This window comes from Coffea arabica, chromosome 2c (assembly GCF_036785885.1).
Source record: "Coffea arabica cultivar ET-39 chromosome 2c, Coffea Arabica ET-39 HiFi, whole genome shotgun sequence".
Lineage (NCBI taxonomy): Eukaryota > Viridiplantae > Streptophyta > Magnoliopsida > Gentianales > Rubiaceae > Coffea > Coffea arabica.
The window spans coordinates 28,034,707-28,051,958 of NC_092312.1; the positions used below are offsets into that span (position 1 = coordinate 28,034,707).

Here is a 17,252-nt window from a genome sequence, read left to right on the forward strand (position 1 = left end):
GCCAAAGTTCTCGCGCTCGATCAGGTAATTTATAGTAGTTGACACTCCATCAACTTTCACTACCTAATCTCCATGTAGACATTTTTCCTAATCTACACGTCTCCTAGCAACGACTTCCCCCTTATTTTCGGACCCAATTCCAACACGAATTTTGCAAGCACTTTTACCAAGACGGCAGAGAGGTACCTCCCACTCTAATAGAGCGTGGTACGTGCATCCGTTTGGTTTATTTAGTCGACGAGACCACGCTCCAATCGACATTGCAACACTTGTACTTGTGGCATTTCACGCAATCACATAGCATATAATCTTTCGTGATATCTCTAGCAAGTACTGTTAACAAGTAGTTCAACTAGCAGTTAAACACGATTCATGCAAGAGACACTCACCTCAAGTGAAGTGTCTAGAATTCCAAACTCTGATCGAGATTGTGCTCTTCACCAACTCCTAAAATCATACAAATAATTCACATAAATTTCCACTTTTGAGTTGGCGAATTTAACTCGAATCAACTAACATTTAATTTCATTCAAAAATCCCAAACTAGCATTAATCGTTTTCTCAAAGTGAAATCCACAAATTTCGAGTGAAATTAAATTTTGAGGTTTTCTTTAAAACCAAAAACTTGCTAAATTCGTCAAATATTCCAATAACCAAGTTCTAGAGTCATATAAACAATCAACACCACTTTGGTGTCACAAATTGAGAAAAAAAATCACATTTAACCATTTGGAGGAATTTTTCCCTCTAATTTTTTCCAAAAATATTTTGAAAAATTCCTTTAAGAGCAAATCATATAAACCAAATAAAACTATTCGTTGGAATTTCTATAAAATAGAAACTCCTTAGGTTTGCCAAATTCCATTGACCAACTTGGTTCAAGAATTTTCATGAAGGCAAAAACTTGAGTTTTCAAGAAAATTTCCAAATTTGGCATATTTCTCGAAATAGAGCATTGGTCTAATAAAATTCAAGGTTATTGACTCGAAGTGGATCTAGTAACAAAGGTTAATGCGAGAAAACATTTTCGGGACAACTTTAGTCCACATTTAATCAAAACGAAATCCAAACGTCAAAATCCTTTCTAATTTCAAACAAAATTTCTGTTTTGGGTAGCCTCGTGAAGAATAAAATTTTGGTCCACTTTTTGGACGTAAACTCTACTAGATTTTTGTCCCAAATTGAGCTATACACACCCCTTAACTAAACACAAGTCAAATTGGGTTCATGCTAACGTGAAAATCATTCAACATGTCTCATGCAAAGCTGGACAAATTTCCAAGTGCATTCGGTACAAGCAGTCCATTTTGTCTTCAATTTGTCCAAAATTTTTCAACTACTCAAAAGCTACATTTTTACCCAAACAATACTTCACATATAGTTTAACATGTTTACAGCTCAAATGGTTCAAAAACTTGTCAAAACCAAACCCCAAAATTCGCCCAAAAATCTGGAAATTTCCAGAATTTTTTTCGGACAGCTCAAGGGGCATTTTTCTCTTTGATTTTTTTCAATGAAATTTCCCATTGTACCAAAGCTGCATTTTCACCAAAACTACTCTACACATATAGGTGAACATATACGTGATTTAAATAGTTCAATAACTTCACAAAATCCAGCTCAAAATTCAGGTAAAAATGGAAGAAAATCAAGCCTGTTTGTGCGGCTATAGCAGAGCAGAATTTTCTCCTCTTTGTGCTCAACCATTTTCAACTTATAACTCATACTTTAAGTCCATAACAATCACAACTAATTAGTCTAACCTCCCAACAAGCAATCTAGTTCATTACCTAAGCAGAATTTGCAAAACAAGAACCGGTAACAAAGTTGGAAAATTGCTCCCTCATCCAGCCAGCACCCCATTTTCATTCTTAAAATTTTTTTCAACATTTAACCACCACAAAACACACATATAAACACATAAAACACCTCTAGCTTCATCAATCATTAGTTTAGAGGATCAGCAACCCAACAAGTTTCACCAACGCAAGCTAAAATTTCAAGAACCAAAAGCTGTAAAAATCTGAAATTCTGCTAAGTGGTAGGCGGAAGTTTTTGGGTTACCTTCTGGTGGTTGTTTACTAGCTAAATGTAGTGCCTAGTTCCCCAAGTTTGCTCTTAGAATCAAAGAAGTCAGCTGGCACCCTTGCACTCTGTTTTTCCGCTTGTCTAACCTGTCACCGCAGCAGCACAGCAGCGACCGAAGATGAAGAGGGCTGGGGTTCTGTGGTTTTTGGTGAGTTTGGGGTGGTTCTGTGGTTGGTGGAAGGAAGAAAAAGGAAGCTGGTTTTTCTCCTTCACCCTGGCCCGAACAACCCAGCAGTAGTAGCAGCGGCAGGAGCAGCGAGAGTAGCAGCAACAACAACGATCTTCTCCTTCCTCTTGCTCGATCGAGGCAGCAGCAAAGAGTGAAGGTTGATGCTGGAAATAGAAGATGAAGGTAGGAGTTGAAGGTTGGTGAAGATGGAGGATCGGTGGAAGCTGTGGAAGAGCAGCGGCTCCTGTTTCTTTCTTGCACCCGAAGATCAGAATTTGGAGGGAAGATATGAACGTGAAAGCTGGGATAAGATAGGTTGAAAATGAAGGTAGGCTAAAGTTATAGGTTTGTTGACTTTTGGGCCTGCCATGAAGGGTGGGGAAATTTTGAATTGAATCGCGTTTACGCGCGAAAATTTTATCTAATGGTAGGAATTCCCCATTTAACATTTCCTCGACTTAGTTGTACATTTTTATAACCTCTACACACCCTACATTTCAACTTAAGGCTACATTGCGCGTCAGTGCGTAAAAATTCACCCTCATTCTTAGCCGAACGCGAACCGTCAAATAAATTTTTAAAAATTCATGTAAATTAAAATATAGCATTTATATAAGTGAAAACATCATTAATAATATAAATATACATTATTAAATATAAATACATATTATTTAATAATTTCAACATTTAAATAATATTTTGATTTTAATTTTCAGAAATTAATGCAATTTTGAGATCCTCACATCCTTCCCCCCTTAAAAGAATTTTGTCATCAAAATTCTTACCTATTCAAACGAATAACTCTGGGTATTGGTTCTTCATGTCCTTCTCTACCTCCCAAGTTGCCTCCTCGACGTCGCGATTTCTCCACAAGACTTTGACTAAGGCAATCTTCTTATTTCTCAATTCTTTAATTTCTCGATCCAAAATCTTAATTGGTCGCTCCTCATAACTCAAAGACTCGTCTACTTTAACTTCATCTAACTGAATCACATGACTTGGGTCGGGATGATATTTCTTGAGTATAGATACGTGGAAGACATTATGAATCCTGCTCATACTAGGAGGTAAATCCAGCTGACAAGCTACTTTTCCAACTCGTTAAAGAATTTCAAAGGGTCCAATGTACCTCGGCTTTAATTTCTTTCCCTTCTTGGATACTACCCCTCCTTTCATAGGTTTCACTCTTAGAAAGACTTTGTCCCCTACGTCAAATTCCAAGTCTTTTCTTAGGTAATTTGCGTAACTCTTCTGCCGACTTTGAGCAGTTTGAAGTCTCTCCCTAACCAGTTTAACCTTCTCATAAGCTTCTTCGATCCATGGAATAGCTGTCGGGTCTAAAACTCTCTTCTCTACTACTTCATCCAAATGAATAGGGGATCGACACCTTCTACCATAAAGCGCCTCATACGGTGCCATTTGGATTGAAGCCTGATAACTGTTATTATAAGCAAATTTTGCTAATGTCATGTACTGGCTCCAATTCCCTTCGAAATCTAATATACAGGATTTTAACATGTCCTCAAGGGTTTGTATGGTTCTCTCCGACTGTCCATCCGTTTGTGGATGATATGCAGTGCTCAACTTCAACTTAGTCCCCAAAGTCTCCTGAAATTTCTACCAAAAGCGGGAAACGAATCTAGGGTCTCGATCGGAGACTATACTTACAGGAATTCCATGCAATCTCATAATTTCTTCTGTGTACAACTTGGCTAGTTTCTGCAAAGAGTAACTCATATTCACCGGTAAGAAATGTGCAGATTTAGTAAGCCTATCCACTATCACCCAAACCGCATCATGTCCCCTTTGACTTCTAGGTAAACCCGTCACAAAATTCATGGTAATATGCTTCTATTTCCACTCAGGAATTTCTAAAGGTTGTAACAAACCAGAAAGCTTTTGATGTTCTGCCTTAACCAGCTGATACACTAGGCAAGTCTGTACAAATCTTGATACATTTTGTTAACTTCTGGGTGAATAGTATACTTGGATCGATGTTACTCCTCTAGAATTTCTCTTTTCAAACCCTCTTCACTAGGTACTACTATTCGATGCCTAAATCTCAAAATGCCTTCAGGTCCTAGCTTAAAATCTAGGGTTTCCCCCCTTCTCATTTTCTCCAAATAACCTTGTACTACCGGATCCTTCCCTTGAGACTCCTTAATTCTTTCTAACAAAGGGGATTTTAAGGATAGATTTCCAAACATGATTTACAACTTTTCTAAACGAGAATTCCAACCACTCGCTTCTTCTAACATATCTCATTCTCTCACCATTAGACCCGCTACTTGAGCCTTTCTATTTAGTGCATCTACAACCACATTTACTTTCCTCGGGTGATAATTGATTGAACAATCATAATCCTTAAGAAATTTTACCAAACGCCTCTGTCGCAAGTTCAACTCCTTTTGTGAAAACAAGTACTTAAGCCTCTTATGGTCGGTGAATATCTCAAATGTCACCCCATACAAGTAATGTTTCCACTTCTTCAAAGCAAAAATAACAGCGGCTAACTTTAGGTCATGGGTCGGGTGATTCATCTCATGGGGTTTCAATTTCCTAGAAGTATAAGTCACAACTTTTCCCTTTTGCATTAGAACACAGCTTAACCCTTCTTTAGAAGCATCGGAATATACTACATACCCATCAACTCCCTCAGGTAGGGCTAACACTGGAACCATAGTCAATCGCCTCTTCAATTCTTGAAAGCTCGCTTCACATTTAGGGATCCAAATGAACTTATAGTTTTTCTTAGTTAACTCCGTCATTGGCCCAACAATTTTTGAGAAATCTTTATAAAACGACGGTAATAACCCGTCAATCCCAAGAAACTTCTAATTTCAGTTGAATTCTCTGGTTGTTTCCACAAAGTAACTGCCCCCACTTTAGTTGGATCCACTGTGATTCCATTCTTAGAAATTCTATGACCCAGAAAAGAAATTTCTTCCAACCAAAATTCACACTTACTGAATTTAGCGTAAAGCTTGTGTTCCCTCAACACTTGTAAAGCTATCTCCAAGTGCTTGGCGTGATCCTCTCGGATCTTAAAATATACTAGAATATCATCTATGAATACCACCATAAATTGGTCCAGATATTTATTAAAGATTCTATACATTAGATCCATGAAGGCAGTTGGGGCATTGGTTAACCCAAAGAGCAATACTGCAAACTCAAAGTGCCCATATCTAGAATTAAAAGCAGTCTTAGGTATGTCTTCCTTTTTAATCCTCAATTGATAGTACCCTTGTCTCAAATCTAACTTAGAGTACACCACTGATCCTTGCAATTGGTCAAATAATCCATCAATCAAGGGCAAAGGGTACTTATTCTTAATAGTTACCTCATTCAAATCTCGATAGTCAATGCACAATCTCAAACTCCCATCTTTTTTCTTTACAAACAAAACTGGAGCTCCCCACGGTGAGTTACTTTCCTTAATAAAACCTCTTTCTAGTAGGCCCTGCAACTGGATCTTTAGTTCTTTCAACTCCGCAGGAGCTATTCTATAAGGAGTCTTTGAAATTGGGGCTACTCCTGGAACCAAGTCAATCTTAAACTCTATCTCCCTTTCAGGTGGCAAAGATGTTAATTCTTCCGGGAAGACATCGAGAAAATCTCGCACGATTGGCACATTTTCTAATTTCACTTGGTCACTAGGGGCGTTAATTAAGAAAGCTAAGAAACCCTGGGCTCCCTTGTGAAGCATTTTCCTAGCTCGAATCCCTGAAATCAAAGCAGACGAAGCTAATCTACCCCTTACATCTAGCTTGAGAGTTGCCTCACCTGGGATGCAAAATTCCACCACTTTATCTCTACAATCTAGCTTAGCATGGTGGTAAGACAAAAAGTCCATTCCTATAATCACATCATACCCCTTAAGGTCCAAACTCACCAAGTCAACTAGCATTTTTCGCTCCCCAATCCAAAATTCACACTCCTTATACACTAAACTAGTGAGCATGCTCATATTATCCGTAGGAGTCCTAACTTCCAAATCATAGGGTAATCGTACAGCTTTACATCAATTCCACACATAAAAGCAGGATTAACAAACGAATGAGTCGCACCGGGATCAATTAAAACCTTAGCTAATCGATGAAAGATTGGAAGTGTACCTTCGACTACCTCCGAAGGGTCAAGTACAGGTTGACTATCTAGGACATAAACCTAGCCGGGACCTTTGGCCGACTCCCTCCAGAAGTAGTGTGCCTAGAACTTGTGGCACCTCCTTGGCTTCCCCTATTCTCGGAAATCCTAGAGCAATTAGCAATTTGGTGCTCAGCACTTCCACACTTGAGGCACTTCTCATCCTTTCTCCAGCACTCATTTGCAGTATGATTGGCTTTCCACAGTAACCACAGGTTATCTGAGGGGTTGACACTTGTACACCTTGTGGAGTACTCCTAGGGGGTCCCCTTCCACTTTGACCTCCTCTCACTCTAGATGCTCTCGCCCCAGAGCCTCTAGCTCCAACACCCCTTGCTAAAGCACCTCTCGATGCACTAGGGATCCTCTCGATGCACTAGGGATATTCACTACCCCAGTTCCTCTACCCATCTTAGACGGTGGGGCGCTTGTTGAAATTGGATCCCTGCTACCACTAGGGGCATTTTTTTTCTAGCAAAGAATGACCTAGATTGGCCTCTACCCGTCTCAAACCTCTGAGCTTTCTGTACGGCATCACTATACGTGTTAATTTGAGCAGTTGCGAGCCCCTCTTGAATCTCCACATTGAGCCCTTGCACAAATATCCTAATGTGTCTCTGCTCAGTGGCTATCAGGTCAGGGGCATAACGGGCTAATTTGGTGAAGTTGGTCTCATACTCTGCTACACTCATGACCCCTTGTTTGCACTTAATAAAGTCATCCTCCCTTTTCTCTTGGACTAGAGGTGGAAGAAATTTAGCATTAACTCACGGGTGAAGTTTGTCCAAATACTAGGGGTACGATCTCTATCCCACTTATCCTTAATTAGATTCCACCAAGATCGTTCAGCTCTCTGAAATTGAAATGACGCAAAAGTCACCTTCCGCGTCTCAGTGTAATCCAAGGTGGCAAAAATATCAGATATTCTCTCCCACCATCCCTCAGCTATTTCAGGCTCTGGCCCACCTTGAAACTTAGGCGGCCCAAATTTCAGGAATCTCTCCAAGGCCCTATCTTCAGTATCTACCTGCCCACCAGGTTGTTGATGCACTGGTCCAGGACTTTGACGGTCCGTCAAACGCTCTAGCACTTCGGTTATCCTATTAATAGCGGTGGTCATTTGATCTCCGCCCCTGCCCTCGAGTCCCAGATTTTGGTTCACTTCCGACGCTCTATCGCCCCCTTGATCACGAAGGGGTTCAGTCCATCTCCCTCGACTTCGGCCTCGGCCTCTACCACGGAGATCCATACTTAGTTATGCCTAATGCAAGACAAGAAGTAAGTATACAGAAATTTACGCAAAGTTTAAAGAGCAACGCAGGAAAATTACATAAAATTGAGAAACAAAGCAGAAAATTATGCCAAATGAAGATCAACTTGAGGGCGATAAAAATAACCACAACTAACATATATATTAACATTCGAAATTCCTACAATTAGCATTTCGTTGGGATTTTACGAAAATACAGCACAAAGGTGCTACAAGGTGCAACCAGTCATTCATAATCAAAAGAAGTGCAACACCACAAAAGCAAGCCATACAGTTACAAAAATACAATGCCTAAGAGTTAGCACCATCCCAACCAATGTTTACAGATTACAAGTCAAAAGAGAGTTTAACTAAGCCTAGTCCTCAGCGGGACCATCAGATGGATTCCTCTCATCAGGATCCTCTTCTGGATCCTCCTCCGGGTCCTCCTCTGGATCCTCCTCAATACTAGGAGCTACCTCTAAGACCTCGTCCATCACCTCATCCACCAGCATGGTACCATCTGCTAGTATCCCAGAGGCTCGCTCATGAACCATGTCTCTCATCCAAGCCAGACTGTCCCTCGCTCTCTGCAGCTCCTCTCGGTCAGCCTCAACCTTAGCTCTCACCTCTATCACCCGTCCAGTCAGCTCTGTTACCCTATTCTGCAGATGAGTCACCATGACATCTAACTCATCCACGTCCTGAATCAGGGTCAGGTTGAAATTCACCAACTAGCGACGCTCATCGTCTATAGCCAGAACTAAGCGGTTGGGGTAGGAGAAAGTCAACCTACAGTCACATTTGGGAACTCGGGTGGCGGGCGAGTACTGGAGGCGAGCTCCACCACCCAGAACTCGGTATGAAATAGGCCTAAGAGGCGGTGCGTGACTATTCGCGTGCCCGTTACCATTAGCAGCATGTCCATTCCTGTTAGGGTTCTCCATACCTACAAAACAGTCAAAACTTTTAAAGTTAGACTTTAAGACCATTAACCTAATCAATTATATTTAAAGACACCTAAGTATCTCATTCCTATTCCTAGGAATAAAATACCTAACAATTCTCTCAAATATATTCTAACCTGATGCTCTGATACCACCTGTGGCGGCCCCACTTCCTTCTAAGGCGAACCAAAGGGTTGGCGGGTCACCTGCCTAATTCTGGCCAGAACTCACTCACTCTAGCAACTAATTTCATCAAACATAAATCGAAAATAATCCTTACTTCTCGAGCAAGTTAAGTATTTAAATAAATCATACAATTCAACTTATACAGCCCAAAAATACAATTCCAAGTACCAACGAAAACGTCGAGCTTAAAATACTTAATTTACAATTTAAAGTTCCTAATCCAGGGCACAGAAGCACCACAAGATTCACATTTTCCCGAAGGCACAAAAAAAAATTATCCAAAAGATATTAAAGTATCTCCCAAAGTACAATTACAAAAGTGAGCATTCAAAATATAACATTTCTTTTCTAGTTCTCCAAGACTTCATGCATTTCAGAACCTGTCAAGGAAAAACAAAATGGAAGGGATGCGCCAATAGCTCAGTGGTGCCTCGAAACATGCAATTCACATAGGGCAATTTAACAAGTACAAATGGACAAGTAAGCAATTAACAATTTAGGAAAACGAAGTAACATAACAAGAAAAGGATACGGGACTCTCAGGAGCCAAAGTCCTCGCTCTCGATCAAGTAATTTATAGTAGTTGACACTTTGTCAACTTTCACTACCTAATCTCCATGTAGACATTTTTCCTAATCTACATGTCTCCTAGCAATGACTTCCCCCTTATTTTCGGGCCCGACTCCAACATGAATTTTGCAAGCACTTTTACCAAGACGGCAGAGAGGTACCTCCCACTCTAATAGAGCGTGGTACGTGCATCCGTTTGGTTTATTTAGTCGACGAGACCACGCTCCAATCGACATTGCAACACTTGTACTTGTGGCATTTCACGCAATCACATAGCATATAATCTTTCGTGATATCTCTAGCAAGTACTGTTAACAAGTAGTTCAACTAGCAGTTAAACACGATTCATGCAAGAGACACTCACCTCAAGTGAAGTGTCTAGAATTCCAAACTCTGATCGAGATTGTGCTCTTCCCCAACTCCTAAAATCATACAAATAATTCACATAAATTTTCACTTTTGAGTTGGCGAATTTAACTCGAGTCAACTAACATTTAATTTCACTCAAAAATCCCAAACTAGCATTAATCGTTTTCTCAAAGTGAAATCCACAAATTTCAAGTGAAATTAAATTTTGAGGTTTTCTTTAAAACCAAAAACTTGCTAAATTCGTCAAATATTCCAATAACCAGGTTCTAGAGTCATATAAGCAATCAACACCACTTTGGTGTCACAAGTTGAGAAAAAAAATCACATTTAACCATTTAGAGGAATTTTCCCCTCTAATTTTCCCCAAAAATATCTTGGGAAATTCCTTTAAGAGGAAATCATATAAACCAAGTAAAACTAGTCGTTGGAATTTCAATAAAATAGAAACTCCTTAAGTTTGCCAAATTCCATTGACCAACTTGGTTCAAGAATTTTCATGAAGGCAAAAACTTGAGTTTTCAAGAAAATTTTCAAATTTGGCATATTTCTCGAAATAGGGCATTTGGTCTAATAAAATTCAAGGTTATTAACTCGAAGTGGACCTAGTAACAAAGGTTAATGCGAGAAAACATATTCGGGACAACTTTAGTCCACATTTAACCAAAACGAAATCCAAACGTCAAAATCCTTTCTAATTTCAAACAAAATTTCTGTTTTGGGTAGCCTCGTGAAGAATAAAATTTTGGTCCACTTTTTGGACGTAAACTCTACTAGATTTTTGTCCCAAATTGAGCTATACACACCCTTAACTAAACACAAGTCAAATTGGGTTCATGCTAACATGAAAATCATTCAACATGTCTCATGCAAAGCTGGACAAATTTCCAAGTGCATTCGGTACAAGCAGTCCATTTTCTCTTCAATTTGTCCAAAATTTTTCAACTATTCAAAAGCTACATTTTTATCCAAACAATACTTCACATATAGATTAACATGTTTACTGCTCAAATGGTTCAAAAACTTGTCAAAACCAAACCCCAAAATTCGCCCAAAAATCTGAATATTTCCAGAATTTTTTTCGGACAGCTCAAGGGGCATTTTTCTCTTTGATTTTTTTCAATGAAATTTCCCATTGTACCAAAGCTGCATTTTCACCAAAACTACTCTACACATATATGTGAACATATACATGATTTAAATAGCTCAATAACTTCACAAAATTCAGCTCAAAATTCGGGTAAAAATGGAAGAAAATCAATCCTGTTTGTGCGGCTATAGCAGAGCAGAATTTTCTCCTCTTTTTGATCAACCATTTTCAACTTATAACTCATACTTTAAATCCATAACAATCACAACTAATTAGTCTAACCTCCCAACAAGCAATCCAGTTCATTACCTAAACAAAATTTGCAAAACAACAACCGGTAACAAAGCTGGAAAATTGCTCCCTCATCCGGCTAGCACCCCATTTTCATTTTTAAAAATTTCCCCAACATTTAACCACCACAAAATACACATATAAACACATAAAACACCTCTAGTTTCATCAATCATTAGCTTAGAGGATCAGCAACCCAACAAGTTTCACCAATGCAAGCTAAAATTTCAAGAACCAAAAGCTGCAAAAATCTAAAATTTTGCTAAGTGCAAGGCGGAAGTTTTTGGGTTACCTTCAGGTGGTTGTTTATTAGCTAAATGTAGTGCCTAGTTCCCCAAGTTTGCTCTTAGAATCAAAGAAGTCAGCTGGCACCCTTGCACTCTGTTTTTCCACTTGTCTAACCTGTCACCGCAGCAGCACAGCAGCGACCGAAGATGAAAAGGGCTGGGGTTCTGGGATTTTTGGTGATCTTGGGGTGGTTCTGTGGTTGGTGGAAGGAAGAAAAAGGAAGCTGATTTTTCTCCTTCACCCTGGCCCGAACAACCCAGCAGTAGTAGCAGCGGTAGGAGCAGCGAGAGTAGCAGTAGCAACAACGATCTTCTCCTTCCTCTTGGTCGATTGAGGCAGCAGCAAAGAGTGAAGGTTGATGCTGGAAATGGAAGGTGAAGGTAGGAGTTGAAGGTTGGTGAAGATGGAGGATCGGTGGAAGCTGTGGAAGAGCAGCGGCTCCTGTTTCTTTCTTGCACCCGAAGATCAGAATTTGGAGGGAAGATATGAACGTGAAAGCTGGGATAAGATGGGTTGAAAATGAAGGTAAACTAAAGGTATAGGTTTGTTGACTTTTGGGCCTGCCATGAAGGGTGGGGAAATTTTGAATTGAATCGCGTTTACGCGCAAAAATTTTATCTAATGGTAGGAATTCCCCATTTAACATTTCCTCAGCTTAGTTGTATATTTTTATAACCTCTACACACCCTACATTTCAGCTTAAGGCTACATTGCGCGTCAGTGCGCAAAAATTCACCCTCATTCTTAGCCGAACGCGAACCGTCAAATAAATTTTTAAAAATTCATGTAAATTAAAATATAACATTTATATAAGTGAAAACATCATTAATAATATAAATACACATTATTAAATATAAATACATATTATTTAATAATTTCAACATTTAAATAATATTTTGATTTTAATTTTCAGAAATTAATGCAATTTTGAGATCCTCACAGCCATAGATTTTTAGCTTGGCAACATAAGGTTCTGTAAAAGATCCTATCCATAAATTTTTATTCTGTTCATTCGCATCGCTACCATATCGCCATGCCTCTCCATTTCCAGCCTCCAATATCTTCAATATATCACCATTTTGACTCAATTTAACTATCGATCCGTAAGGATTAACCTTGGTATCTAGTGATATAACTGCAACCCAAAATTCACCCTTTTGGTTTCTTTTGATGTTATCTGGCCTTCCTAGAAGTTTTGCAAAGATTTCAACTGTACCAGCTTTTGATGGCTCAAGGCAGTACTTCAGTATTCTAGAATTTGTAGTTTCAGCAACTAGCAGAAAATCGCCGTTTTTGCTTAGTGCCACCCCATTTGGAAGCATGAGATTATTGAGTAAAACTGTTGCTTGATTAGTTTTTGGATCAAACTTTAATAATCTTCCCGATTTATCCCCTGTACTTATCACTGAAGCGGAATCTCTGAAATTTGGAGCACAATAATTAGTGTTACTGATGTTGAGTATAGAAGAATAATAGACACAAATATTATATATATATATATATATATGAGCAACAAAGTATTTCCTTAAATAGTTGTGACTGAGTGATGAAACTCAAGACATTCTAATCCTAGATCATTGTGCTTAGGCATATCAATGGGTAAGATCTGGATTTGATCATTTAATTCAGATCTAGACACATTAAATTTAGTTAAATCCAGACCCTTATGGGTCTGAAAAGACAAGTCCAAACCTAAACCCTCATGGATTTGGGTATCCAATGAGTATCCGTTGTATTTTTCTAAACACACTAAAGTAAAAATATATAGATTTAAAAAAATATATAAACACCATCCGAATTTTATTTTCAAATAATAAAATTAATATTCAAGAAGTTGAATGCAATATTATGAACTGAAAAAATGACTATTATCGACTGCTTCTATTTATTTTTAAAATTCAGCTGTATTTACGTCCAATCTTTTATTTGTTTGCCTTTACTTTTTTTCCTTTTTCTAAAAAAGTTTGTACTAATTACAATGTTAACTAGGATTAGTTTGAAATAAGAAAACAATCATGAAATCTTACTATATTCAATCCAATGACCATAGAATATTAAAATATTTTATAAATTTATATATATAATTTAATTTTATATATATATAGGTTTGGCTAAGGTCTGATATGGGTTTGAATTTGGATATAGATTATAGAAAATCCAATACCATCCAGACCCATAACTCTTTTATAGGATCTAAGTTTGGATAGCATCTGGATAGTGTCTGAATTTGATAAATTAAATTCAAACCCTATCCAAGTACATTGGATCCAGGTTGGATCTAGACAAGATCCGATCAATTGATGTGTCTAATTGTGCTATTTGAACAAGCATTCGAATTAATAGGAGGCTAAGCCAGGAAGGAATTTTTGTATTGTCAACTGGTGACACGATTCTAGTTGAGCTTTTAAAACCTTTTTTTTTTTCAATTTTTCTTGCAAGGAAAGGATAGAATTCAAGAAGCGTGGAACTTTTAAATCCTAAGTCCAAATTTTAAACTCCAAATGTCATCCTCTACGTGTAATTGGTTTCTGACGAACAAGTGTCTTACTTACGGCTTTGATAACGCTAGTTTAAAATCCATATTTTGTTGAACAAACTTTTGTTCATAATGCAAGAAAGTTTAAACTCTTAGCTGTTCGGCTATATTACTGCTTGGTGGGTAGGGCCGTAAGGAAATAGTATCCTACAAGGAATGTAGTATCCATTACCTTACTGAATATATAGTGCTGCTGTCCGTGAAATATACTATGCCACTATTTTCATCAACAACTACATCGTTGGTGAATTTGAAAGGAACTCCTTCAGCTTCATTTGCCAATGGTGTAGCCAATCCGCCATTAGGACCTACTACCAGAAGGCCCTTGTAAGCATCTGCAATGTACAACTTACCAGACTTCCGATTGAAACTTAGACCTAACGGCAGCCCACATCTTGACTCGGTGGGAATATGATCTTGCGGACCTTCACAACCATTTCTGTTTCAAAACAGATCATCATTTAATTGTCTTGGACAAAAACCAAGAGCACTAAATAAAACAAGGATTGATTTTGTACATACTGAGCACTTTATATTTTGGACAAAAATATGGTTGGAGAGAAAAAAAAAATGTTTCAACAGTTTACCATTATAGGGGCAACTCTATCCTTTACATGGTTCAAAACATAATCAAAGTTTCATGGATTTTTTTTTGTTTTCTTCATTATTTAGTTGATGAATTTCTTAAACCTACCATGAGTTACATAACATGTAATGTAATCACAAAAGAGAATGTGGTGGAGGGGTTGTGACGTGGGACGGAAAAAATCAAGGTGTGGCCCAATGATAAATGCCAAATTAAGTTTAATATCGCCTAGAAATTTTTTTTCTTCATCTAATTAGATTTAGTATCAATTAGGAAATATTTTCCTTCTTTCTAACTAGATGTAATATTTATTGGAAATATATCCCGGTCCTTTTGATGTATTCCACGTTCTTTTGACGTAAATCAAACAATATGATAAATTCATTAACAATTCCTCCCTTGCAAGAACAAAAAAAAACACAATCTATTATAAATTCATCCATTTGACAATGTATTTTGTGGATTTTGTTTGCTGCCAAGTTTTTTTTTTAATCCTTTTCTTAGTAGAAAAATAGTGAAACGTAAGAAGTCAAAAGGGAAAGAAATAATTTGAATCAAAAACTTCAAAGCCTCCGGACTTATTGCAACAAAGCTTGGGGTTGCTTTTGTCATGCATTATTTACACCAAACAGAAACTAGGACTTCTTGTCGATCTATGTTTCCAGCTACGCTAATTCAGAAATGCAAAAAATTGTTTTGCAATTTTAGTCTCCAGGTTGTCATGGTCGAAATCGATATGTACAAATACTCAAAGTTGGAAAAATATTGGGATAGCGGTTGCGGATTCTTTGTCACAAAAAATGTTGGGAAAATTATTCTTACCTGTTCGGAGTTGTTATAGCAAAATTGGTCCAACGCCTCTCAATTGAAAGCCACGTGATTATCCGGCCATCGGAAATGCCAATGTATGGGCCGCCACCGTATCTATCAAACACCACACTCTCGGGTCTAGTGGCATTGATAATGGGAAATTTTTTAGACCCTAGAATCTGACAATCTTTTGGTCCAGGACTACAACTCACGACTTCAAAACCAACTGAGATTGATACCGCTATGATAAGGATGGTTGAAACTGCCGAAAAGAGCTTGGAACCCATGGATTTCGGGAAGGTACCTCGAATGAAAATCTAAAGGCGGTCGGAAGTGTTTGTTTGCCTTTGGGGTCAGACTATCAGCTGCTCCAGCTTGAAATACTTATAGGAAAGTTTGTATATGTAAGGGTCAAAGGAAAATTAAAAAGTCCACAGTATGGTAGGATAGTTCAACTTTTAAATTCTCCTCTCTTATTGTCAAGTAATTTCTTAATTACGTAATTCTTTTAATAGAAAAAGGGCGGAATTTCATTAACTATCAATTAAAACCGTTTATTAATATTGGAGTTCTTTTGGATCTATTTTGATAGATCTCATCATTAATATTGGAGTTCAAAACCGTTTATTAGCAAAAATTGTTTATTAACAATCCGTTGATGAAAACTATTCTTTATAAAAAAAAAACCAAAAAAATTTTGGAGGATCACTCCACCAAATCCCAATGGGAAAATTCTGCAATCGGATTAGGATATCAGCAAAAGACAGAGATTAGTTTTAACGGAAGAAATAATCAAAATTACACTCCAACCAACAAAAGTTTTTTTTTTTTTAAATACTCCAAACACAAGGCCACTTGTTTGTATAAAAGCCAAAAGATTCTTTCTTTTGGTTTATCTCTTTATTTGCTTTTCCATAGGGTCAGCTTATTGTGGTTATCAAAGGTCGTTTGTCCTTTGAACAAGTCAAGAGTCGTTTAACAAAGGTCGTGTATCTGTATTATAAATAGATGAGCCTTATCTGAGGAAAGAATCACCAGACTTTGTATCAGAAGTTCATATCAATAAATCCCAGAGTGTTTCTATAAAAATGAGAGCCTAAGTTTTCTTTTATTTCCTTAAACACGGCAATGATACATGGCTAAAGGGGTATCCAAAATCGCTTCATAAAAGTCCCTTGATCGTTGAAAAGCATATCTTCCCCTTATATTATTCTTGCACAATTTCCACTGGATGAGTTGGAAACTTGAAGAACTTATTAAAAAAAAATTGAATTATCACTTCCCATATGATATGAATTCATTTGTCTAATGGATAAAAATCAAAGGTTATCATCGATTGAAATGTTTAAGCAGTTTGTATTAGATTATATTGTTGCTTGGACAAACAAAGTTTAAGAACGTCACAATTACTATTTAGGCCGGCTTGCATATGGGCTGTCTATTTAAACATTAAGCATTAAAATCCACGAGATGTTTAAAGAAAAAAAATGACGAAAAGATTCAAAATCTTACTATAGGCTACATGGAGTCTTGGCTTGGAAAACTTTTTTTTTTCTTTTTTTTTGCCTTTTTTGAGAAAATGCTAACTTGTCTAACAAAGCTAAAAAAGACAAATTAGTTACTTAAGGGCCTTCTTGGTAATGTTGGTATCATTTCTTTCCTATTTTCTACTATAAATCAAATGGAAAACTTGTACAGTATTTAATGAAAAAACTTAAAATGTGTTTCATTCGTAACACCAAGTACCTGTGATTAAATGCTATTTATCAATTTATGGGATGCAACTGAAATTTACAACACCAGTTGGTGTGTTAAGACGGTGTGCTCTGAAAGGCGTATTGGGTTGGTGTGAGGGTAGGAGGTGCATGGGTAGGCTTGTTAGTGGGACCAGCTCGCACGAATTCAAGCCACTTAGCCTGCTGAAATA

The 17,252-nt window shown here is 37.7% G+C and overlaps 2 protein-coding genes across 2 annotated transcripts; both read right to left on the bottom strand.

Moving 5' to 3' along the window:
• Positions 1-2,297: 2,297 nt before the first annotated feature.
• LOC140035588 (uncharacterized) lies at positions 2,298-4,938 on the bottom strand. Its single transcript, XM_072076875.1, has 5 exons — positions 4,531-4,938; positions 3,926-3,976; positions 3,387-3,865; positions 3,060-3,308; positions 2,298-2,421 (listed from the first exon to the last, which is right to left on the bottom strand). The coding sequence occupies exons 1-5, from the start codon at positions 4,936-4,938 to the stop codon at positions 2,298-2,300; spliced, it is 1,311 nt and encodes a 436-aa protein (XP_071932976.1).
• A 3,094-nt stretch (positions 4,939-8,032) lies between these two features.
• LOC140004475 (protein STRICTOSIDINE SYNTHASE-LIKE 2-like) lies at positions 8,033-15,657 on the bottom strand. Its single transcript, XM_072076877.1, has 6 exons — positions 15,338-15,657; positions 14,102-14,368; positions 12,334-12,812; positions 11,508-11,891; positions 8,468-8,604; positions 8,033-8,359 (listed from the first exon to the last, which is right to left on the bottom strand). Exons 1-6 carry the CDS (start codon positions 15,610-15,612, stop codon positions 8,033-8,035), a joined length of 1,869 nt encoding a protein of 622 aa, XP_071932978.1. The 5' UTR covers positions 15,613-15,657.
• Between the last annotated feature and the right edge of the window lie 1,595 nt (positions 15,658-17,252).